We start from the raw sequence: 25,513 nt of genomic DNA, 5'->3' as shown, positions 1-25,513 counted from the left end.
TCTAGAGTTATCTCTAGACGAGCCGTGCTATTATGGTTCGTTTCCTCGATCTTTTTTTGGATCAAGTTTATCGCATTTATTATGCGCGATTCCTGGTTTTCCAGGAGGAAGTTTGGTTGGGCGAGCAGAGACTCTCCCCAGTTGACATTTCCGCTTCTGGGAGTTCCAGAATGGGTTCTTGGAGTGAACACTCCACGCTCGCTTTGTTTAGGCGAGGCCATTGTGGAGGGTGCTTCCCTTTCATAGAGGGGTTTGTTCGCTGGTTTTTCCTTACTTTTACGTAAGGCTTCCTCAGTGAACTCCCTCATTTCAGTTCGCCTCCTCTTCATTATCTCGGAGACCTCCTCCGAGGTTGGCAACCTTGCCTTGTCTGGCATGGTGTGTGGGAGTGTAAACAGCGGAAGTTCTTTTGGAGCTTCCGTGCTCTGGGAGATCCTGCTCTCAGGGCGTATTTTCGCGCCTTCTCAGGCTTTCAGCCTGAGAAGAAGTTGATCTTCACTTTCCGTCCTCCATTCAGACGGAACCTGGAACAAGTCCAGTAGTTTTTCGGATAGCCGACGCGGGGGCTCTTCCCTTTGTTTCCCTTTGTCTGCCTTTGGGGCTTGACTTGGGGACGTGAGGGGGGGCTCCAGGGGATAGTGGGGCCCTGGAGTTTCCTGCGACTCTATCCGATCAGCTTTTTGGGCTGATCGTTCGGTGCTTACGCGTTTTTTGCGCAAGTCGATCACCTCGTGAGGAGGTGAGAGATCTTCCCCAGCTTGGGTTAGATCAGTATGTTGTGGAGTTCTGGGGGTATTTTGCCCCGCACTTACTCCACGTAAGTTTCTAAAACCTTCAGGGACCAGCCCTGAGGTGGTTGCTAATGCCGGATCATGTTGATCCTCGTCGTCGTCTGATGACGGCTTTTGGTTTGAATCTCCCATGATGGGAGATTGCGGTTTCTTTATAAACCGCTCGTTTCTTTTTAGTGTCACTGCAGATGTGACCTTGCCCTTGTGGGCGTGTTTAGGCGCCATAGGCGCTTCCGAGTCAGATGTTAAGATTTTAGAGTTGTGGGTTGTGTTGTAAAACACACCTCTTGCACTTAAAAAAGTGTGAGGTCTTAGGGTGGCTCAGCACACAAGGCCGTAAGTGATACAAGATAGTGTATTTTACGGTGGTGTGTAAGCAGTTACCTGGAGGTTCCCGCTTGCCCACGTGACTATATGTATCTAATTTACATGTGACTCGGGGTTCGGGGCTATTGCCCTGACAGGATCCAAAATGGGAATTGTGAAAGTTAACTCTGCAACACTTCGCTGCAGCGCCTGCCTATCCTCCCATCAGCAACCTCCTCGTCTCCAGCTTTCCAACGAACCCTTATTCATCCCAATTGGTGCAGTAGTTCTTGAGATGTGGCCATTGACAGGTGCTGTCAAGACCACATGAGACTCTACTCCATGCTGAACCATCCGAGTATGGGGTTTCCATTCTGGGAAATGCTCCATGGGTGAAGAAGGAAGGTAGAGCATCACTAACGGGTAGAAAAACGGCTGGGTTGTATGTGTGGGTATGGAGGTCTGGAGAGGGGGTGAAATTGGCAGCATGGTTGGGTGTGGGAATTTTGCTTGGGGTTGTTGGGAATGATGGGGAAAATATGGAAAAATAAGGAGTGAGTGTATGGAGTGTTGGATAATGATAGAATGAGCATCGGGAGCATCAGCGGATATGCAGTGCATGTTGGTGGGCAAATTCTGCAGAATCTGATTTTTTACCATGTGTTAGACACTGGTCCAGGGTCGGCACTGAGGGTCACTGTTGTGGGCCGCTATAGGCTGTGATGGCCGGGATGTCACGAACAAGGCCCAAGGGTAGGGCATTTGGCCTCAGCGACTCTAAAGGAGCGCTGTGCCCCCTAGCTGTCTCTTGGCCCTCATTTCAGACTTACTGGGGTTGCCTTGTTGGGGTCAGGACTTGAGAGGTCATGGTCAAATCAATATTAGAGCTAAGGTACAATAAAGTAACATACAGGATATATATAGGGAGAAAGAATGAATGGAAGCAGACCCAGGCCGAAGGCTGAAGGGTCCGGAAGCAAAAGGGAACAAAGAGCGGGGTTGGCTGCACAGCGACCAGCAATGACCGAGGGTCAAAACAAACAATAACAGATAAATAAAGGAAGGAGCATAGGGCCGTGATAGCGGTGATGGTATTGTAGCAGCGCCGGACTCGGAGTTGGGCTGGAGTTGGGCACAGGAATGGTAGTGGCCCTGTAGGGGCCAAGTGGGCAGGGTAGAGGAGTCATGCTGGGCGTGGTGCCGGAGGCAGACTCAGGGCAGGGAGGTTGGTGTGGCTGTGGGGGAGTCAGCCAAGTGTAGGGGAGCCTAGGGGAAAGCAGAGGAGTGAGCAGGGAGTCCTCAGGGAGGATAGGGCTGAGGTCGGGGCTCGCACTCATGCTTGCATAGCGGGAATGGGCTCAGGCAGCATCGGGACGGGCAGCTAATGGGCCGGAATGCATGGCTGTGACACCATGCATGGACTTGTCCCTGCAACAATGCATGGTAGTGTTTTGGTCACTGTGAGTTGGCAGAAATAATCAGACTGGGGTGAAATGAAGGAGAAACCAGTGCATTCCTGAAAGGCATACTCAAGACATGGAAATGAGAAGCGCTGCATCTTTGGTGCTCTTCAACAATTCTGTTGGCCTGATCGAATGCGAACTTATCACTGTCAATATTCAGGTTTCCCAGAGTTCCAAGATGCAATGTAGCACTCACCTTGGTGCAGGGTGTGGGGCACACAATGAGATACACAGGTGATGGCTGAACTTGAAAGTGTGTAACCTCATTGGGGAGGTGCTAATCAATGTGTGGTAGTGCAGGCACCTGTCATATCCATCCATGGCCATCACCCTCAACCACTTCCGCTCCTCTGGATTACCTCCACTCCTCCGCCACTAACATCAGAGCCCCCAGTTTCTGCAATCACCTCCAACCCCCCCCGATGGTCACCACCTCTCCAATTCAATATATTACCTACACCTCCCTAAGTATGGAGCCCCAAAGCTCTCCGGACAGCCCCAACGTCTGCTAGCACATTCCTGCCTCCACTGGGCAATTCACTTGCTTGCCCTGCAAGTCTACCTTCAGGCCTATCCCTCCTTTCCGCTTGTGGGTCATAACCTGTCATTCCATTAAACCTGCAACCTGACTCGTCAGTAATATTCAGTCAGCTAACATCTATCCCCATTAGCTCTGCTCTGCTCGGTCCTGCTATTCACGGGCCCACCCTCGCTGTAACTATATATACTTAACTTGTACATAGGTTACACTTCAGTGATAAAATCGACTAGAGTTGATCCCCCTTTAGTTCTCATTGCCAGTAAGTAAATTAGGGCACAGACGTGTAACTTGGCACAGCCCTCCTGGTCTGAGTCACTGAGGCTGAAGCCCCATGGAGACATCTCCTTCGTCTCGATCCGGTCTCTAACAGCACCCATGACCTTGAGGTTCTTCAAAGAAGTGAATCATCTTCAGGTGGGGGGACCAAGTGTTCTCTGAATGGCCTTTAAAGTAAGAATGGAACCCAGGTTAATGGCCATTGAGCATCAATGGAAGGTTATACCAGCACTGTGAACAAGGGGGTCATCTGCCAGGAACCGGGTATGAACGAGAGAACCTATAACTTGACCAGGGACGGGCAGACTCAGGGGTACTACTCATCAATCTCCTCAACATATTGAAGCTACCATTCCATCTAATGGGCAGGTAATGCTAATATTGCGAGAAGAGTGCATATGAGTTGAAGCCAGCAGCGAATGACAATTCATAAGTATGCTAAGTAAATACTTGCCCAGAAACCATCACAGCCACAACCATGGGAACTTTCTGGGTGTCAGGGGACGCACGTGCTCGCGCAAGATGCTCCGATAACTTAGTTGTGATTAAAGCCAGGGGAAAGGGATGTCCCCATCTTAGGGTCAGCTATATACATGTAGAGTCCGGCAATAAGGAAACCAAACAGATTGCCGATAGAATCATGTGATCATAGAATGTTCCAGAACAATGCTGGAGATGATCCGGGTCACCGGGGCTTAGGTAAGCGGAGTAGACGGGAATTACCAGCATACTTCCCACACACATACACTGTAGGAATATAAAAGTTACAACACTAAAACAACCAGAAACCATCACAGAAAATTGGATAAAAATCATACAACCTCCACGGACCAGAAATAAAAATAGGAATAAAATCATAACTCAACAAAATGAATTGAAATAAAATATCGGAAAAATACTGAAGAACAGAGTCGATGAATTGAGTATCTACGCGAACTTTCAAGTCTAGGGATTAAAAGGTGGTCCAGAAAATGAAGAAAAACAGCAAATAAACCCACATGAAAATAAAAACAAGGTTTCCTGTATCAAATAAAATATTAGAAATTCGTGGTAATGTGGGAAAATAGTTTTATGAACGTACGAAACGAATGACAAAGAGAAATTGGAAGAAAATCGAGGAATTCACATAATGAAAAATGGTCGGGTACGAGGAAAAGATGAAAGAATTGGGAATATCTATACGAGAAAAATAGGGAAAAATATAAATCCTTCTCTGTCTTAAGGAGTTGAAGTATAGGTCTGTGTACGAAAAGATTTAACAAGATTAAAACACACTTGCAGAGAAGACTGGCTCAAACATCCTGAGTTTGTGGTAGAAATGGATGAGCTAGAAATGCGAAACTAAAGAGTTCGAGTCCAGGAACAAGGCATAATTTATCCAGAATTAATCGTAAGAAAATGGATGAGCTAATGCCAAAGCAATCTGGAGAACCTCAAAATTAAATCTTGAAAAATTCATATCTTCATAAATAATCCTCGTAGTTTACTGTTGTTTATACCAACGGAAAGCTACACTCTTAAGCTAACAAATAACCCCATGACATGTGACTTAGAATAAAGTGAGTAAACAAGGGTAAACAAGGTCATGATGGGTGTTAGACAGTGCAATCGATTGATTCCCACACCAAAACTTCCAGAAAGTTCTAGAAGCAGAATGGGATGCTCATCACTTACATAAGAGGATTACTAAGCTCAATATAAGATTACTCAGCAATGTAAATAGTAAAGTGACATGTGAAAACAGAGCCCTTAGGAAAGGTATAAAAGACCGCATTTTCTGGTCTGACCCCTCTTCCTTCTTTACTCCTCTCCCCTACATGCTCTGGCTCATAGGTCATAAGGTGTCCTAATAAAAATTAAGTTTTATTAGTACAAGTGTGCAGTTCAGATCACATCTGAGTAAAAGTGATCAACCCTCAGTAAAAAGTTAAGAAGAAGTTAAGAAATAGTGATGTTGAGTCAAGTCGGTTGGAGTCGCTCCGAGTTAAAAGTGACAAGACAGAGGTGAAACGACTAAAAATAGTAGGTCTATAGCGTGATTTTCGTGTGGAACAATCAGGTAGACAAGTGAATTGAACCCTGAGAGTTACATACACATACAAACAATTAGTAACACATACAAATATCAATACACAAAGCAACCAAAACGCTACAGTGGTTGAGTTAAAGTACCAATACTAACATATAAGTATCAGAAGAAAGAACAGCCTTATAGGATTTCTGTTCTCCTCCTTCAACACGCAGCTGGCATAGGGTCCAGGGTCATTGCTGATCCCTGACACTGGGTGAGCAGCTCACCCAGAATCTTCCCATGGGGGGGGGGTGCCATTTATGGAAAGTCGGCAAAGAGCTGAAAACTGTATAGTTCCTGACTCCCATTTGTAGTGGCTTCACAGGAGGTTGAGAAGGTTACCCTTCTTCTCAACTCATTTCCTGTGAAGCCTGGGGCTAGCCCCCTCAGTGAGTTTGAAGATCTCGGACTGGGACTAGATACCCCAGTGACTAGGAGGATCCTCCTGGGCCCATTGTGGAATGAGGGCCAGGCCCTGACACAACTCCGCTGCTCAAAGCTGTTGAAAACTGACCCGGAGGTGAATCGCCAATGCATTGCAACTACAAATCAACCCAATCCTCTTCATCAGCCTTGCTTGTGGTCAAAGAAATGAATGGGCACCTGGTCGAAAAGGGGAATGTGAATGTGAGTCGTCCATTATGTAGAATACTTGCAGGAAACATACATCACTTCATCTTCAATGACCACCAGCTCTTTGACATCAAGCAAAGTATCCTGTTTGGAGTCCAGCTTACCTTGTGTGTTGCCAGACAGAGCCTTAGATGCGACTTCCTTTCCTTTCCCATGATGATCCATAGTGAGCAGTTCCTCAACAGGAGGCAACAGAAGGACCTCTTCATTGTTGGACCCACACTCCAAGGAGGATTCATCTCTTTTTTTTGTTCTCACCATTACAAGTGAAGAAGGGACCATGCTTGGGCAGACCCGGCAACTCTTCTTCAGCAATGCATTTTTTGCTGCTGGACACAATGACAATAGGATCCTCTTGCAATGCTCCAGCCCGACCGACTATCTGTATCACAGTCCAGTGCAATTGAAAGGAGTGGATTTCACCCCTCACTGTATTTTGTGCTTGGGTGTTAGTACACAGGCCAATCAGCCAACAGAACAGCTGTAGCATGGTAGTCAAACAGGAGGATGTACAAATGCAGAGACACAGTGCCGATGACTGCCATTCCTTCCTTAAAAATCAATTCTATTCCATTGCATGAGACATCTATACTGTTGTCATCAAAAGCGTGGAGGTTGACATGGAACTTAAAGTCTCTTTGCATGTTGGGAGATGGGAGTGCATGATGATAGTGACCTTTGGGATCCCACTGGGGATGAGAGAATACAGAAGGAGTGGCATCATTGTTGCTTGTTGTCACACTAGCTGGAGAGGCGGCATCTGCAGGCAATCCATGAGTGAAACAATGAAGGCAAGACTATAGGGCTGCAAGAAGGAGTACAAACCGGTTTCTAATGCCAAAGACACCTTTACTTTTTTGCCCTCCTTGAGGGGAGATGCTCTGCTCTCCAAAAACATAGGGTGAAGGATCCAAAGGAAAGGACAATTCTGATTGTCCAAATATGCCCATCTGAACTCGTTCTCACAAATCTCAATCACATCCTCTGTATGGGTTCAGATGATGTTGCGAAGAATTTAGTAAATAAATCACCCACCTTTGCAGTGCACCCCCAAGCCAGAGGCATTCTTAATCTGGTTAAGAGCCCGGATTTGATCTGCAAATAACTTTTTCACCATTCATGGAGCTGAAGAAGGCATGCTGAGGTGCATTTGGTATCTGGTTGCATTAACCTTTGATCACTGACCAAACAATTAGGATCAGTACTGAGGCGAGAGTTGGAACCTGAGCACAGTACACATGCCTTGCTCATGCCATGTGTTAAAGGGAGTGGACCATTGATTTCCATAAGGACCCACCTCAGTCATGGAGATTATGCCGAAAAGTGCAAATTCACCCAAGACATTGCATTTCTCTTGTAAGACCCAAGACCCACAAATGCTTTGCCCATTTGAGGATGTGGCACTTTTGTATGACAAAGATGAAGCATCAATCAATCCCAAAAAATCCTCAGCTTGTGTGTGTGCAAGGAGATGAGAAATAATGGTGGATTCCATCTTGAGTTTGCACAAAGAGGGCACCGAGAGTGAGAGCTGTCCATCGAAGCAGCTTTTATCCATCCCCAGTGTCAGGGAGTGACCCAGGGTCAAGAGCGCCCAGGTGTGCCACCTGGCACTGAGGGCCCGATAGGGTGTAACACAGGTGCGTGTACTAACGGGCCCAGCACAAAAGGGTGTCCCTGGCCACTTAGACTAAAGTGGGAAGTGTGAGAAGAAGGTTACTTCTCAGTTCCCACTTAGGCTGTGTTTATGTACATGTGGTTGAAGGTCATGTGGGGGGTGCCATGTCATTTACGCACACAGCCATATCCGCCCGGGTATCTCCATAAGAGATCCCAGGAGCATCTGGTGTGTAGGGCATCACCTGGTGTGTCCGGGTCCGGGCATGTTGCACAGCCATGTCATATCCGTGCATACCTGATCCCGAACCGACTCCCGGACCTCCATCTTCACCACCTCCGGAGTCCTACCCTCCACCCTTCCATCCCTCCCCTACTGTCATATCCCGGAATTCCGACCCCGCGCACTCCCACCACATCACACCTTCCTAACAACTTCACCATCCCCTACACCATGCCTCCCCACTCTCCAAGTCACCTTCCCTCCTGACTGTCTCAGCTCCGGTCTGGTTGTGGCACACCGAACCTTGGCCACTCCCATCCCGGAACCTCGGTCCCGAGTCGGAACATTCGGAGACCCTGGATTTGCTCCGATACCCCGATGGACCTCCGATATCCCGTGACACGCCCTTAAACCCTTCCTCCACCCATTTCATTTATTTGAGTCACCTAACATCCTTCGGATACGCAACTCCGCTTTCAGAGCTACCCGCATCCTTCGGTGATCTCCCTCACGTTATCATTTATTAGTCACCTTCCATTCTTAGCACGACTACCTTTTTACTACCATCCAGTCGGCTAACCCCCTTTGTCCATTTGTCTTCCACATTCATTTTCCGGCCTTCAACTCCACCCTCCTTGGCCCGACACCTCGGTTCCCCGTTCTAATATCGTTCGGGACCTTTCATTACCTTTCGGTACCTCTCGGTATCATTTGGTACCTTTCGGTGTTTTCCCATTTGTCAGTTTGGACTTTGACTAAAGTCCTCCCCATCCTCCTTTTAAATACACGTAGATTAGAACCTGTAGTTCCTCAGTTCTAATCTCGACTAAAATGCCACCCAAAGTCCCTCTGAGTGATTCCCGTCCCCATTCTACAAGACACCTCAGACATAAGAAATACAAGGACTAACTGAGACATAACGGAGGCACAGCGCTCCCTCCGAGTCGCTGAGGCCGTGTCCTTCTTAGAGCCTCTTGTACCATCCAGCAGAACCGGGCTCCCTGAGAAGCTTCGGTTCACTACTGGAGCCCTCGGACCCCCCTCTAGTTGAGCCCCACCTGCATTCGGACTCACGCATTTATCCCCTCTTCCACAACCCGGGTTTTTAACACCTACCCTTCTCCCATCTGCTCCGACACTCACCTTTGGACCTGACACCTTTCCTCTCCTCCACTCCACTCCCCTTTCCTCTCTCCTCTCTCTTCCCTCTGACCCTCTTCCACTGACCCTCCGCCAAGTTATGACCTTCCGCCACTGTCCCGTACCCCAAACTCGGACTACACTCATACCTTTGCTCCAAGATTCTGTCATAGCTCCGACCTCAGACTTTGACTCCACCTTGGTTTTAGTCCATTGCATTGGTGACCTCATACTATGTAAACACCATTGCCAATATTCCTCGGACTTTCAACCCTGCCTCCATAACCTCCGTAAGCTCCGTAAGCTCCGAGCTCCATGGATCATCTTCGGCACCTTCACCGCTTGTAATGTATCTTTCGCATTTTCCCCTCATCCCTATTTGGACTGCTGCTTCTTCCCATTCTAGCCAGTTAGTCATCATCCCCACTTCACCTCACCTCCTGCCCCTCTGGGCCTTGTGCTCCCTATCTCCTTTCAGATGTACCACAGGTTCTGCCCTATGACCTTCGGCAATGCTCCACTTCCACCATCCCTTTGTTCCCGTTTGGACGCCTTTGTTCTGATTCAGACCCCCTTTGTTTCCCTTGTGCTTTTGCCCCCTCCATTAAATACTGACGCTTGTACATACTCGTTTTAGGCCCTTAGTCTAAAATCGACCTGAAATGCCCCTAGAGACTTCCTGCTCACCGCCTATGAAATTAAGGACCAAATGGACAAACAGCAATGGCACAGCGCTCTGCTTGAGTTGCTGAGGCCAAGGTCCCTCCTTGCTAAGTCTCCGGTTCCCCTCCGGAATCGTCTGCCCTCACCCAGTTCTAACAAGCCGGGTTAATGGTACATTGATGCAAGGAAAGTTGTCCGTGTAGTAGGAGAGGAAAGAAGAAGGAAGATGTCAAAAACCCGGATCGTAGGGGTAAATGCGTGAGTCTGAATGCAGGTGGGGCTCAACTAGAGGGGGGTCCGAGAGCTCCGGTAGTGGACTGAAGCTTCTCAGGGAGCCCGGTTCTGCTGGATGGTACAAGAGGCTCTAAGAAGGATGCGGCCTCAGCGACTCGGAGGGAGCGCTGTGCCTCCGTTACATCTCAGTTAGTCCTTGTATTTCTTATGTCTGAGGTATCTTGTAGAACGGAACGGGATTCACTCAGAGGGACTTTGGGTAGCATTTTAGTCGAGATTAGAACTGAGGAACTACAGGTTCTAATCTACGGGTATTTATAAAGAGGAGTGGAAAGGACTTAGTCAAAGTCCGAATGAAAATGGGGCAACAATGAAAGGTGCCGAATGATACTGAGAGGTACCGAAAGGTCCCAAACGATATCTTAAATGGGGAACTGAGGTGTCGGACCAAGGAGGGTGGAGTTGGAGGCCGGAAAATGAATGGGAACGAGAAATGGGTAAGGGGGGGTTAGCCGACTGAATGGTAGGAAGAAGGTAGTCGTGCTAAGAATGGAAAGTGACTAATAAGTGATAACGTGAGTGAGATCACCGAAGGATGCGGGTAGCTCCGAAAGCGGAGTTGCGTATCCGAAGGATATTAGGTGACTCAAATAAATGAAATGGGTGGAGGAATGTTTTAAGGGTATGTCACGGGATGTCGGAGGTCCGTCGGGATATCGGAGCAAATCCGGAGTCTCCAAATGTTCCGACTCGGGACCGAGCTTCCGGGATGGGAGTGGCCAAGGTTCGGTGTGCTGCCACCAGACTGGAGCTGAGACAATCAGGAGGGAAGGTGACTTGGGGAGTGGGGAGGCATGGTGTAGGGGATGGTGGAGTTGTTAGGAAGGTGTGGTGTGGTGGGAGTGCACGGGGTCGGGATTCCGGGATATGACAGAAGAAAGGAAAGAAGAAAGAAGAAGAGAAAGAAAGAAGGAGAGAGGGGGGAGGAGAGAAGGGAGGAAGGAGGGCAGGGGCACTGGGTGAGGGTAGTGGGATTGGGTGGGGCTGGACCGGGTGGAGTGGGGTCAGGTGGGTGTGCCCTGACACCCGGAACTGGTGCATGAAAAGTGGCAGAAAACCTAGCAGCATGGAAAAGGATGAGAATGATCACCGCAAATTGAAACCCCAGCACATCAGATGCAAATGGGGAGGTTTGGAGTCATAACAAATCCAGGAGCACAGCAAAGGAAGAGAAAGATGGTAAATTCCGTTTTGGATCCATCTGAGTTCAAGGGTGAATTGACACCCTGGTGCCTCAGACCCCAGGGGATTTCCAACATAACAGCAGATGGTCTCAGAAGTTGTTCGGTACAGGGGAAGGGGAGGTTTGGAGATGGTGGGTCTTGTGCATGGTGTGTGGATTCGGAGCCATCGGAAAACAAGTGTTGGGGACAGGTTTGGAGATAGATCAACTGGTGGTTCTTGTGCCTGGTGTGCAGATTTGGTGCTGTCAGAAAATATGTGTTGGGTCGCAAATTGGCTGTGGGTCTTGTTCAGTTCAACCCTGAACCAGATGATGCCAAATTTGATGGAAAGTCGACCAACTCAGCTTTGCATAGTACTGATCAGCTGGCAGAGGGTTGCAGTTATTTCAAATGCAAATCAACTCACCTTGCCATACTACTGATCTTCAGGAGGGACACTTCAAGCTATTCTAACCTCCTTCTCTTACTCCTTGGTGGATCATGTGGCTGGTGCAGGGCACTCCGCCCTATTGAAAAAGATGAGTTGGATCAACAATAGTGCAACCCAATTGTAGGGTAGCCACATACCTGCTGTTCAAGAACTTGCCATCAATTGCATTTTTAATGCCATGGCCTCTGCATGATGGAAGTTTTGTGAAGTTGTCCACAAAATAGTCTTGCATTCTAGAATTTGCAGCCAAGAGTGTTCCTTGCATAGGTCTCCATTCATGTGAGACATAATATGTTTGGGGTTGAAAGGGTGCAAAATCAGCAAGTTTTCCAGTGCTGTAGCATGTGATATCATCACATAAGCTGATTGAATGGAACAGGCACTTTTGATGTCAAGGATCACTTTGGGCATCATCCTACCTTGAGATTTGTAGTCAGTAATACAAAATGCTGGGAGCAATGGCAGTTGGGTTCGTTTCACAGTAACTGATTGACCACTGAATGGGTATGATACTTTGAAGGATAGCGTTTTCGGCAAAATCACACATTCATGAGGGAGCAGCTCTGTAAAAGAATGTTCACTGGAATCTTCAATTCTGACCACACAGCTGGTGGCACACCATGTGCCATGATCATCTGTGGTGTAACGCACTGATTTGAGGATTCCTTCACTGCCATTCACAATACCCCCTGACACATCGAAATTGTCACAGACCATCACTGGCATCTGAGGCAGTAAAGGCAAACGGCCAATGGTGTAACCAGTCTGTGAGTCAGATGTGAGATTCAAGAGTAGATCAATCAGTGTTTCATCCTCCATTTTCTGATTGCGGAGATAGTGGGTGGCTTCATATGTTGAAAGAGGCAGTTGATGATGAGCAGCAAATGTCTTCACTGCTGATCAATTTAATGCATCTTTCACAGCATTGGAGGCTGTTACAATGGGAGCAGCATCCCATGTGTTTGAATGCAGGTCATCTGGTGGGATGGATTGGAGCAGCTGGCTATCCAGCAAAGATTTATCAGCCAGTGTACATGTACCAAATCTCAATCTGGACAGGAGATCATGAAATGCAGTGTTGTGGACACCTTCTTGACACATAGACTGCTTCAGAAACACCACTGTGTCAACCAGTAACCACAGCTGAGATCCTTTAAGTTTCTTTTGTCCATGGTCTAATATAGAGTCAGATGGCTTATTTGTCAACATCTTAGTAGCTGTATAGAGTCTGGTGTAGCCAACAGGGGGCAGTTGACAAAAATCACCTGCAAAAATCATGCTGATCCCACCAAAAGCATCAGTTGATTCTCTTGCCAGTGATAGTGCAGCACTAATATCCACCAATAGTTCACAACCAATCATAGAAACTTCATCAATGAATAAATAGTCCACTCCACACCAGAAGTGAATCAGATCAGTGCAACTTTGAGAGCCATTGGATCTCATCATCAGTGGCAACTGAGACAAATTGAGGGCTGAGTGTAACATGCAACCAATGATGTTTTGTGCTGCAGCACCAGTGAAAGCACATAAATGCAGTCAACATGACTGGTTGATTGAATCTGTCAAAAACCTGGATCCTAGGGGAAGATGCGTGAGTCCAAATGCAGGTGGGGCTCAACTAGAGGGGATCCAAGAGCTCTGGTAGTGAACCGAAGCTTCTCCAGGAAGCCCGGTTCTGCTGGGTGGTACAAGAGGCTCTAAGAAGGATGTGGCCTCAGCAACTCGGAGGGAGTGCTGTGCCTCTGTTACGTCTCAGTTAGTCCTTGTATTTCATGTGTCTGAGGTATCTTGTAGAAAGGGGTCAGGATTCACTCAGAGGGACTTGGGTAACATTTTAGTCGAGATTAGAACTGGGGAAAACTACAGGTTCTAATCTACAGGTATTTATATGGAGGAATGGGAAGGACTTTAGTCAAAGTCCGAATGATAATAGAAAACACTGAAAGGTGCCAAATGATACTGAGAGGTACCGAAAGGTCCCAAACAATATCTTTAACGGGGAACTGAGGTGTGGGGTCAAGGAGGGTGGAGTAAGAGGCCAGAGGATGAATGGAAACAAGAAATGGGTAAGAGGGGGTTAGCCAGCTGAATGTAAGAAGAAGATAGTCATGCTACAAATGGAAGGTGACTAATAAGTGCTAACGTGAGTGGGGTCACCGAAGGATGCAGGTGTCAGGGCACGGCCTAACTGGCTACCCTGACTCCCTATGCCGGAAGGGAGTTGCCGTAAGACGATCTGGAGTGATCCGAAGAACGCAGGTAATCTCGCTTAGCTCTCGCTTAGCTCCCGCTTTCTATCTTCCGTCCACATGTCACCCCTTTCCCACACCTCGCTTACGATTATCCGAATGAATAGCTATCTTTTCATGTCATCATTCTATCGGTTATCTTCTATCTCGTTGTAGCCGCACTCTAGTGGGTAGTGGTACCCATGTATATAACTCCTATCTCCGCTGAGGGTGGCACCTCAGCGTTAACAACGACTAGGATTCTCGGGAACACCCTTATCGTCGCGAACTGACGCGCAGTCCCTGACAGCAGGTAGCTCTGAAGGCGGAGTTACATATCCGAAGGATGTTGGGTGACTCCAATAAATGAAATGGGTGGGGGAATGGTTTAGGGGTAAGTCACGGGATGTCAGAGATCCATTGGGAGATCGGAGCAAATCTGGAGTCTCCAAATGTTCTGACTCAGGACCGAGCTTCCAGGATGGGAGTGGCAAAGGTTCGGTGTGCTGCAACCAGGCCGGAGCTGAGACAGTTAGGAAAGAAGGTGACTTGGGGAGTGGGGAGTTATGGTGTAGGGGATGGTGAAGTAGTTAGGAAGGTGTGGTGTGGTGGGAGAGTGTGGGGTCAGGATTCTGGGATATGACAGAATTAAAGAATGCTGATAATGCCTTAATCACTTCTGATTTCCCAGTACTGCCTGCACCACCCATATACATGTACAATGGTTGCCAAAGATCAGAAGGCTGTATGGCATGATTGGCAACCAGAAGAAAAGCATGCTGTTGTTCTACATTCAGTGAAAATTGTGTTGTGACTGCATTCAGCACCTCCTGGATGGCGATCAGTTGGCTCAGCGGTGGGTGACTGATGATCTGAGGCAGTACAGAACTCCAAGTAACATTGGAGTAAGATTCATTGAGTATGAGCATTGCTTGCATTGAATTTTCTGAATTGAGGTGTTGGTGCCAGGAAGAAGAGTTAGCCAGCATTGACTGTTTCAGAGCCTCTTTTGCCACTTGTTTCCATGTCTTATAATCATCCAATCACCTTAATTCTAAAGTGCCATGATCTGTGACTGGCTGAGCAAAGTTATCACCTCTGGATTGATGAGAAAGGAGAGCATTCAGTGTGGGGGATCCAATAGAACATCCTCGGTGACAGTGTCAATGAATAGCCCAGCATCTATGGCATGGTGAACGGCATTCTGAATGTCCTCATCTTCCCGACAATGTTTGGTGGTACTTACTTCTTCCATGTCCAGAAGCTGATGAAGAATGGCTTGATCAAGTTCAAAATTCAAGTCAGCACCTTCTTCTGCATTGGTGACAGCATGGGCATTGTTTGTAATGAAATCAGTGTCATGGCCTTGCCCTCGATGCTTTGCATACTCCATATCATGACTGTTTTTGCATTCATGTAATATTTGAATATTGTCAATCAGTTGCCAGGTATGGACAGAAACTGTGGGCAGAAATGCATTGAAAGCCACTGACCAGGAGGTGTTGTCACCTAAAAGGTTGAGTGGAGAATGCCATGGTTTAAGAAGTGTGAGCATGACACATGAATAATATTCCAGGTTGGCACTGTTGTCATGATGGGGAAGGCTAGGGCCAATTGGAACAGCAATCAGGTGAGAGCAACGATGCCTCAAAAAGTGTGTCAAATGATGAGGATGACTCTCATTAAGGCTGGAGTGAGGCAAACAATGTAAGTAAACATTTCCATCACCTTCATCATCAACATTGGGTTCATTGACTGTGGTAGTAGAGCATATACGTACTTTGTCTACCCAGGAAACAAAATCCCAAATGTTCATCTGCTCAAAAAGTGGGGGCTGATTGCAAGCAAGATAATCTGTGAGTTGATTTGGTGGGCATTCAATATGCCCAGAAGATGGGTTCATTTCCAAAATGTAAGCATCTTCAGCATTTGAGTCATCTTGAACATACAATCCACCAGCTGGAGCAGGTGAACTGCCTGTGGATGTTGTCATATCCATACAATCCTGACCTCCACTCCGGGCTCCCAGAACTCTGAAACTGACTCCGGAGCCCTACTTCCCTTCTGTCACCTTCTCCTTGCCAACTCCCAAGAGGTTATCCCACCTGTGGCTCCGACACCACCTTCGGTCCGACTCTGGAACATTCCAGGTCCGACCTCAACCTCGGCACCTTCCAGACAAGCATGCAACACCTATGCTCCCGACTCCGGACCTCTGCTCTGGGATCCCATTTGCATCACCGTCTCCAGAACCTCTGGTCTTAGCTCCAACCTTGGACTTTGACCCCACCTCCACTTATACCCATTGTATTGGTTAGCTCATTCCATTTAATTACCTTTGCCAATATTCTGGAGTTTAACTTCTGAGTTTGGACTTTCCGGACTTACTTCAGACCTTGCAACTATTGCATTGTGTCACGACCTGACATATCCATCACTTCCATCAATGCATCCTAGTGCCACTTGGCCCATCCCGCCCGCTAACATCATCATCCGTCCATCCATCTGTCCACCCATCACCCTCATCTGCACTTCCTCCCCCACGCATGTACCTTCCAACCTAGGTTGCCCACTTCATTGTTGTCCGCCTGCCAGCCGGACGGCTTGCTAGATGGCTGGATGGTCTTTTCTCTTTTGTTCGCTTGTGGACTATTGTTCCTCCTTTTGTTTCTTGCTTGCCTTTTGTTGACCAAGTTTGCCGATATTAACTATTTGTCTCTTTCTTCATTCATTAATATCGCACTTGATCTGCCACTCCTTCTGGGCCAGTCCTATTTAGTTACTTGTGTTTATAAGGCATGTAGGTTACACCGGATGTACCTCAGTTCGTATATCGACTTGGATTTCCCCTCTAGACTCCTCTCCTCATCGTAAGGCTTCTGTCTGAAATTGGGACACCAACGTAAGAATGAAGCACAGCGCTCCACCTGAGTTGCTGAAGCTAAAGTCCCGCCCCTCCAACCTTATGAGCCCGGATGACTTTGCGCACCTTGCGGGTCACCCAGATACACGTCCGACACGTTCCTGACTGTCAGGGATGCGTCCGGGGTCAAGGGGGTCCGGGTGTAATGCCTGGCACTGAGGCCGTCGTGAGGTGCAGAGCAGGCGTGCGTGGTGACGGGCCCGGTCCGGGACAACGATCCCTGGCCACTCAGACTGAAGTGGGAATCGTGAGTTGTTATTAAAAAGGAAGCTATGCTACTTACCTGAAGTGGGAATTGTGAGAAGAAGGTTACTTCTTTGGTTCCCACCCCAGGTACTTTTATGTACATGCAGCTTGGGTCACATGAGGTTTGCCACATCACCCTGCATACAGCCGCAGTCATCCAGGTGTCCCCATGGGGGATCCCGAAGGTGTGTGCTGCACGTGCGTGTGCTGGGTTGCACTGTGAGGCCATCCAGGTCATCCAGGGCTGGGTGCGTCGTGCATGCATCACGGGCAGGTCAATAATACATAGATAAGGGGAAATGTTGTCCATGTAGATAAAGATAGAAGAAAGGGCAAGAGAGCAAAAGAACAGAAGGACAAAGGAAGAACAAGAAGTGAGAAACAATGGTGAAGGGTGAGGGGTGGAGGTGGGCAGGGTACCAGGTGAAGCCGGGTGGAGCCGGGTCGGGCGGGTGTGCCCTGACACTGACACATTGCTCCATTCAATTCCGCTATTCTCCCTCATTCCTATTTGGGCTGCTCCTTTCTATTCAGTCAGCTGGCCATTCCCCACTCCCATCCTCCTTCCTTCCTCCTTGGGCCTTGGCCCTTCACTCCTCCTTTGGGAAACACCATTGAGTCAAACCCTTGACCCTCAGTGTTGTTCCTCCTTCCAGCTCCCTTTGTCTGCTTTCAGAGTACCCTTGCTCCTTTTGATTCCGGACCCCTCCTTATAAACAATGTACATAGTAACTTGTAACCTCAGTCTGAAATTGACTTGATTTCCCCCCAAGAGACTTTCCTTTGCTAGATCTGAAATTAGGGACCCCCAGGACAACCAGCAATGGCACAGTGCTCCACCTGAGTCGCTGAGGCTGAGGTCCTTCCACACTAAGTCTCTGATTCCATTCCAGAGTTGTCCGAATCCACCATATCTAACAGATGTCACTTCATTCTGTTGTACATAAGACACAAAACATGTCCAAAACAAAGGGCGGAATTTGTGACTGGTAAAAAGATCATCATATCCAAGTAAGTAAGAAGCCACCTGAGGAGTGGCCAGCTCTTGCTTGGCAATTAGAGCATTTGCGCACTTAATCAATGTACTTTTGGCATGATCCATTGTGCACAGTGGTTGCTCATGATTTTGATGCAATTTGGCAACAGCAGCTTGCAGTGCACCATATGCCACATGTGTTTTTAGTGGGGTTTTGGTAATGTAGTCCATTATGTAATACAAAATGGCCTTGGCTGAAGTGCCCAACCCAATGAATTTAATGTCCATGTTGCATCTGACAGCTTTGATGATGGTTTCACAGTAATTGTTTATCATCCCATTGGAAATTCGCAAAGAAAGTCCCCCAATGTCCATGTCCATAGAGCTGGAAGCACAAGTGCATGCAGGAGATAAGCCAAAACAACACTCTGTGTTGCTATGTTTATAGCAAGTTGCTGTATGTGTATGTGATTGGCATTTGGTTACTAAGTTATGCAAGTCCTGTTCACAAATCATGAGGGGATGCTGGAGTGGATGGAAGTGGTTGGAGAAACAATCAGTCACAGATTGATGATCTGGGATTACATTTCTGATGGTGTCATCTAAAAAGTCAAGCAGCTTATCATGCCATAGATAGTCTTGGTCCTTCAGAATGTGGTCTTTGATTTGCTGTGGATTCAAAGCACCTTGGATCCACACCAGCATATGACAGTGCAGTGTACCTTGTCCTTGTGTTTCTACTGTACCATAATGTGCACTGCAAGGCCCCAAAATACCATCAGAACATATAGCATCAGTCTCAGTGTGACCCAGGATAGCAGAAACAAATGCATCAATGATTAGTTTAAAAAAACATGCAGCCAGAAAGGGGTTTCAGGCCACAGTACATGCCTGCTCCTAGTAAGATGGGACTTGTTCTGGTAACATATTGTCAATGTCAATGTCTGCACCAGATAAAAATTTAACAATTGGATTGTAAACATCTGCTGGATTGATGGTTACAAAAAAACTAGGAGGCCCATGGTCAAAAATGAGCACTCAAATTTCATTCCTCATCTGGGTGCATGCACTTTGAGACCCAGGCACTTTGGAAGTGATGACAGAGACTTCTTTCACCAGTTGGCACACAGCACGTTCATCAGGACTTTGTGGGGAAAAGTGATTTCCATGAGATAAATGGGCAAGGGTAGCATCAAAAGTAGCAGATGATACATGTATTTCAGAGGCAACTCGATCAAAATTAGCATTGGAGGTTTTGAGTTGGCTGTGAAACAATGTGGTTTGTTGTTGGATGATGTTGAAGATGAGGAAAAGAAAGGAATAATGTTCCTGAAACCTTTGATCAGACAAACCAAACAGATGCTTTGCAAATCTTTCCAAGCTAAGTGGGGAGGAACAGCTATAATGAAACCCTCCAATGCCATATGGAAACAAAGTTGGATATAAAAGTGGCAGTAAGTGGGGATCAGAATAATGATTCACAGGATCAGGCAAATGACCCACTTGAATGTGGCCCCCTATCTCCCTGTTGCATCATTTGAGGTGGTGAATTGCTGCTGCACTCATTTCTGCTGAGTTTGACCCACACATGTCTATATCAGTGACAACCACACTTTGCAAAAGGTCACTGAGTGGTGGAGAGGGTTCAAGTGGCATTCCAACATCATTAACTAGAAGGTCATAATGAGCCCCTGGTGCATCACCAGCCACAGAGCCCACAGCTTGCTCAATGGGAACCGGTGCTATGTCATGAAGTGGAATCTGGTGTAGATGATCTTGATGCAAAATGACATCACTATACAGCGGATTGTGACTAATGAGCCATTCTAATGCAGACTGCACTTTCTCTCAGCGAACTATCAAAGGCCGCACATTATTCAATAACCACTTGTAAGGAGTGGTAACCCCACCCCTTATTTCCCATTACATAATTGTATAATTGTCTTGTAGTCTCCATGGCAGAGGGCTTTGGCCTCAGCGACTCAGACCAGGAGTGCTGTGCCAAGTTACACGTCCATGCCCTGATTTACTTACTGGCAACGAGAACTAAAAAGGGGGATTGTCAGGGCACATACCCTGACTTAGCCCGGACCCGGACCCGTGTCCGGACCCGCTCCACTTCCCACGCACTTCTCATGCTGCACGCTCCGTGCGCCGCATGATCCGACCCCGGATCCCACCTCATGTGACTTCTGGGTATCCCCGGAAGTTTTCGCCATATTGGGGCCACTGTGGGAAAGTGAGAAGTTAACCTTCTTCTCACTTTCTTACCCACAGTAGTGTTATGCCCTGAGATGGGCTGCTGTTACAGGTTAGCCTGTGGGCCATAGAGAGGGGTCATGGGGACCTGGGGTCCATCCCCTGACAGGGATCAACTCTAGTTGATTTTATCACTGGAGTGTAACCTATCTACAAGTTAAGTATATATAGTTACAGCGAGGCAGTCCCGTGAATGGCAGGACCGAGCAGAGCGGAGCTAATGGAGTTAAACATTAGCCAACTGAATATTACTGATGAGTTGGGTTATGGAGTTAGCAGAATGGCAGGCGATAACCCAGAAACGGAAAAGAGGGTAGACTTGCAGGGCAAGCAACTGAATTGCCCAGCAGGGGCAGGAGTGTGCTAGCGGATGTCGGAGCTGTCCGGAAGCCTTCGGGGCTCTGTACTTAGGGAGGTGAAGGTAATATATTGAAAAGAGGGGGTGGTGACCATCAAGGGAGTTGGAGGTGATTGCGAATACAGGGGCTCCAAGGTTAGTGAAGTGTCACAACTGACAAATCCTGGGGCTCCGTCAGCGGCGAATCAATGCCGATAGGCGAATCTGCCGACCCGAAACCCAATCTAACCAGCCCCCAATCCGATGTCTGGCCCCCTGCCCTATCAACCATGCACTGCATCCAGACCTCCACCCGCATCCAGACTTCTGTCCGCATCCGGACCTCCACCCACATCTGTACCTCTGCCCACCTCCACACCCTCTGGACCTCTGCCACTCCTGGTTGCCCTCCACACCCTGTGGTCAGGCCAACACTCCCCTCCAACCTTGCTGGCCATCATGCTGCCCTTGTTTGTGACGGCACTGATGGACCACCCTCTGTTGCGGACTTGTCAGCACCATGCTGATTTCCATGTCCCTTCACGGACTTGTGTTGGCACCGCACTGACCCCGCTTATTTGCGGACTTGTATCGGCGCTGCGTGCTGCGCGCTGACCTCTGCTCTTCTCTGGCCATCTTGTCACTCGGCAGCATACCATTCATTCCTTGCCAAGTGCCTATATTGTTCATCCATTCATTCGCTTAACTTGCCAATATTGGCACTTGATCCATGTGCTGATGCACTTCTTATTACCTGTCAATATTGGCATTTGATCCACTTTTGTTTAGTTCATTGCCTCCCATTTCCTGGGCTCTTGTCCTTCATTCAGTTTGACAATCCCCGCTTATTTCCGCGCCGGACTGCGCTGGATTGACCAGTCCTTCTGTGTTTCCCTCCTGCCTATTTATATCCTGTAAATACTTTCAGGGACCTTAGTCTGAAATCAACTAGAGTACCCCCCCTGTCTGGTCTGAGTCTCTCCTTCTGCAAAGGGGGCTTCCCCCCCCTCTGAGTCCGTGCTCCTCCTACAGGTCCACTCCACCCGCAAGTCTTGTTTGAAGTCCACTGTGAGTGTCAGTCTGTAAATATGGGATCTCCCCCAAACGTCAAGCTCAGGGCACAGCGCTCCACCTGAGTCGCTGAGGCCACGATCCCACTCTGTTAACCTTGAACAGCACTTCCGGACGCACCGCATATTTCCGCCCGCATATCCACGTGCACGCTCCAACAGACAGACCTCTGCATCACCTCCAACCTCAACTCAGACAGAACCCAATCCGTCTTCTATCCGCCTCCTGACAGTGTTCCGACTCTGCCACAATCTCCAACTCCGACAATAATCCAGTCTCTGACAAAATCCCGTCTCTGACATGAAGAAGGAGTGGAGGTAATCTGGAAGGGTCAGAGGTAGTGGAAGACGATGGCCATGGATGGTATGACAGTATCCCCTTCTTAGGCCTGAACCCTTGAAGGCCCAGAATTAGTAAGGTGAGGGGAGCTGTACTTACAGAAAAAGAAATGGGAATGGGGAGTGGAGAGAAAGGGGAGAAAGGGGAGAAAGGAGAGGAGTCGAGGTTCCTAAGGAGCTTCAGGACCAGGCTTGTCTGGGTACCAAGAGTGGAAAGCTTTGACGAGGTCAGAGGCGTGATCGAGTTTGCCGGCAAGGAGCCATTGTGTCTCCTTGTCGGTCCCTTCATAGCCTAGCCACTTGACCAGGTAGAGCAACTTGTTGCATCTACGTCAGTTGATCTTGGAGTTGAGTATCTCTTTGATCTTGAACTCCATTTCACCTTCGATTTCTATTGGAGGTGGAGGTGGCTGGTGGCAGTTTGGAATGATGTTTGGGACGGAGGGTTCGATCTGCAAGACATGGAATACCGGGTGAATGGCTTGCATGTTTTCCGGCAGGTGGAGGGTGAGGGAGTGGGTTCCAACGTGGGCAATGATCTCGAATGGGCCAAGGTTTTTCTCGGAGAGCTTCTTGGAAGGTCAGGTGGAATGGAAATACTTGGCCTTTATATAGACCAAAGTTCCTACTTCGAAAGCTGGGGCAGGACTCCGACAGGAGTCTGCTGGGCCCTGGTAATGGATTTGAGTGTGGTGCATTTCCTCATGAAGGAAGTGGTGGAGGGAGTTGAGATCTACCGAGTACTCTTGGGCACGTTGTAGGAGGGCACAGCAAGTACCACACAAACAAGGCCAGAACCACGTTTTTCGAGGCTCCAACGAGCACCCTAAAGCCTCCGACGCATTCACAATGCCCACGGGACATTTCCACGTTTTTTTTCCAATTTTTTCCATGGTTTTTTTCTCAAGACCCATATTGCCACTTCCCCAAAATTCACGGATATCCACCATTTCCCCCATATCTCCACCAATTTTCCACCAATTCACACGATTTTGAGCTTGAAGGACAGCGACGGATTAGGAGAAGAGGATGGAAGGACGGGACGGGAGTTAGGATGACGGATATGCGGTGGAGAAGCGAGATTGATGGTTGATATTGACCTTATGGGCCTTTTTATTGCTACCTTGTGGACACTTTTTTGCCTTATTGTTTCTTAGCCGAGTTCTCAACATTCTTCCTGTTTCCATTGACACCATCCATCGGCTATTTTTTGTTCTGATTTCCCTTTTTTTTCTATAAATATGCCCAGTTTATCTTGTACTTATGTTGTTGGACCCCTCATCTGTGCTACAAAGACTGTGGTGTTGAGCGACCCTTCCATACATTTAAAGAGCTTAGTCTGACTCCCTGATGACTGTCCAAGAAGGACCAGGGTGAGTTCTGAGTTTTAAAAGAATTTATTAGTATCGTGCACTTGCACCGGGACCGTGTGTGGCCTTACCGGTAGTAAGATTTTCTTTGCCCCCTTTTTCTTTTCTTGTTTGCTGCTGGGTTACATCCCTAGCATGCTTACAGCATACTGATGTTAAGTCTCGCTCTGGGTGAATGGTGATGTTCAGATGGTAGCCCTTATTGGCAAAGAATGGAGAGACACCTGTGGTGGCATTTGGAGCATTGTTGTATGTGAACTCCACAAGAGGTAGGAGTTCGGACCAATTATCCTGCTGGTAGTTACTATAGATGCGCAGGTACTGCTTGAGTGTCTGGTTCATCTGTTTGGTCTGTCTGTCTCCTTCCGGATGATAACTGGAGGTGAGGTGAAGTGGAGGTAGATGTTGAGGGCCTTACCAAGTGAATGGAAAAAGTGAGAAACGAACTCCAGACCCCTGTTGAAGGTGACATGGGAAGGAACTCCATGCTTGGAGAACACATGGAGGAGGAATAGCTTAGCCAGTTCCGGAGAGGTGATGGTATTGTGGGTAGGAATGAAAATGCACTGTTTAGACAGGCAGTCCATGATGACCAAGATGGAAGTGAATCTGGAAGAGGAGGGTAGCTGTTCGATGAAATCCATGGAGAGACATTCAGGGATAGGGAGTTGTTTGAGTAAGCCATAAGGCTTGTGATGGGGAACTTTGGCATGGGCACACGAAGTACAGGAGGACATGTAGCTCTTGACGAAGTTATGGATGCCCAGTCAGGTATAATCATGACAGACTAGGTCCAGGGTCCGGTTTTGACTGAAGTGTCTGGAGAGCTGGTGGTCGTGTTTGTCTTGCAAAATGTGGAGACGAAGATCATTGGAATCCGGAACGTAAATGTGGTTGTCCAGCCTTAACAAGCCTTCGGCATCAATGGACCAGCCAGAATTGGGGAGGTTGGGGGAAGTGAGATGAGAAGAGATTGTGGTATCGGAGGAGAGGGAGGCTAAAATGTCTTGATGGAGAGCCTCTGTGTTGACGAGTATGGCTGCCTGGATTACTGTGGCAGCTAGGAACATGGCTCGTAAGGATGCAGTGAGCTGCTCCAAAGTGAAGACCAGTCAGAAGTTCTGCAGATTGATGCAAGCATAGTCCATATCCCCTTCTTTGGGATAGACGTCCCAGCATCTAGTCAACGCATCTGGTTTTACTCCGAGTCTTCCGGGATGGAATTGGAGAGTCATGTGGAACTGGGAGAGGAACTCTGACCAGCAGGCTTGCTGCCGGGTCAAGAGTTTGGTGGTAGAGAAATACTTGAGGTTCTTGTGGTCGGTGACGACGATGATTGGGGTTCTGTCAGGGCACACCCCCCTGACCCAGCCCCACCCGGCCCTACTTCACCCGGTACCCCGCCACCCAGCCTTCTCCTACCTCCTCCCTCCTTCCTCTTTCCCTCTTTCTCCATTTCACTTCCTCTTCATGTATTTCACTTTCTCTTTATTTTCTCTTTATTCTACACAGACGACCTTTCCTTGTATCAATGTACCATTGACCCACCCACAGCGTGCTCATGACACGACCAGCCCAGGTGCCCCAGGCGACCCCCACTATGTCCAGCTCGCGCATTCACAGCGGACACCCTTGGGATCCCCCACAGGGACACCTGGGTGACTACGGCTGTATGCGAGGATGATGTGGCACCCGTCATGTGACCCAAGCCGCATGTATATAAACATACCTGAAGTGGGAACCAAAGAAGTAGCCTTCTTCTCATCCTTGTCCACTTCAGGTAAGTAACATAGTATTCCCTTTTGATAATGATAACATCCTTTTCCACTTCAGTCTGAGTGGCCAGGGACTGTCTCCTGAGCCGGGCCCGCCAGTACGCACGCCTGCTCCACACCCTGCGAGACTTCTAGTGTCGGGCATCTTACCTGGGCCTCCTCTACCCCGGATGCGTCCCTGACAGGTTCCTGAACCTTCAAGGTAGTGACACCATGATCGGAACACATTGTGAATGGTGAGCAGTTCCTTATCATGGGTGTTGTAATTGAGCTCCAGCACCGAGAGTGTTCTAGAGCAGAAAGCGATGGGGTGAATCTCTCCGTCATCGCAACAGATGGACAGGATTCCGGAGAT

The 25,513-nt window shown here is 48.1% G+C and overlaps 3 protein-coding genes across 3 annotated transcripts; all 3 read right to left on the bottom strand.

The window, feature by feature from the left end:
* Positions 1–5,990: 5,990 nt before the first annotated feature.
* On the bottom strand, positions 5,991–7,576 carry EI90DRAFT_3016941 (uncharacterized protein; the record flags this gene model as incomplete). The annotated part of the gene is made up of 7 exons (XM_039057052.1): positions 5,991–6,051; positions 6,116–6,227; positions 6,340–6,463; positions 6,540–6,841; positions 6,907–7,065; positions 7,117–7,186; positions 7,379–7,576. The coding sequence occupies 7 exons, from the start codon at positions 7,574–7,576 to the stop codon at positions 5,991–5,993; spliced, it is 1,026 nt and encodes a 341-aa protein (XP_038915207.1).
* A 4,200-nt stretch (positions 7,577–11,776) lies between these two features.
* Positions 11,777–12,451, bottom strand: EI90DRAFT_2923359 (uncharacterized protein; the record flags this gene model as incomplete). The annotated part of the gene is made up of 1 exon (XM_039054815.1): positions 11,777–12,451. The coding sequence occupies one exon, from the start codon at positions 12,449–12,451 to the stop codon at positions 11,777–11,779; it is 675 nt and encodes a 224-aa protein (XP_038915206.1).
* Positions 12,452–19,370: 6,919 nt separating this feature from the next.
* Positions 19,371–19,856, bottom strand: EI90DRAFT_2853595 (uncharacterized protein; the record flags this gene model as incomplete). The annotated part of the gene is made up of 2 exons (XM_039053758.1): positions 19,371–19,533; positions 19,597–19,856. Coding segments are annotated over 2 exons (423 nt in total), but the record flags the coding sequence as incomplete, so codon positions are not given.
* Between the last annotated feature and the right edge of the window lie 5,657 nt (positions 19,857–25,513).

The sequence above is a fragment of the Cantharellus anzutake genome (genome assembly GCF_015039405.1).
Source record: "Cantharellus anzutake strain C23 chromosome Unknown EI90scaffold_29, whole genome shotgun sequence".
In the NCBI taxonomy this organism is placed as follows: domain Eukaryota; kingdom Fungi; phylum Basidiomycota; class Agaricomycetes; order Cantharellales; family Hydnaceae; genus Cantharellus; species Cantharellus anzutake.
This window is presented reverse-complemented; position numbering and strand designations above follow the sequence as displayed.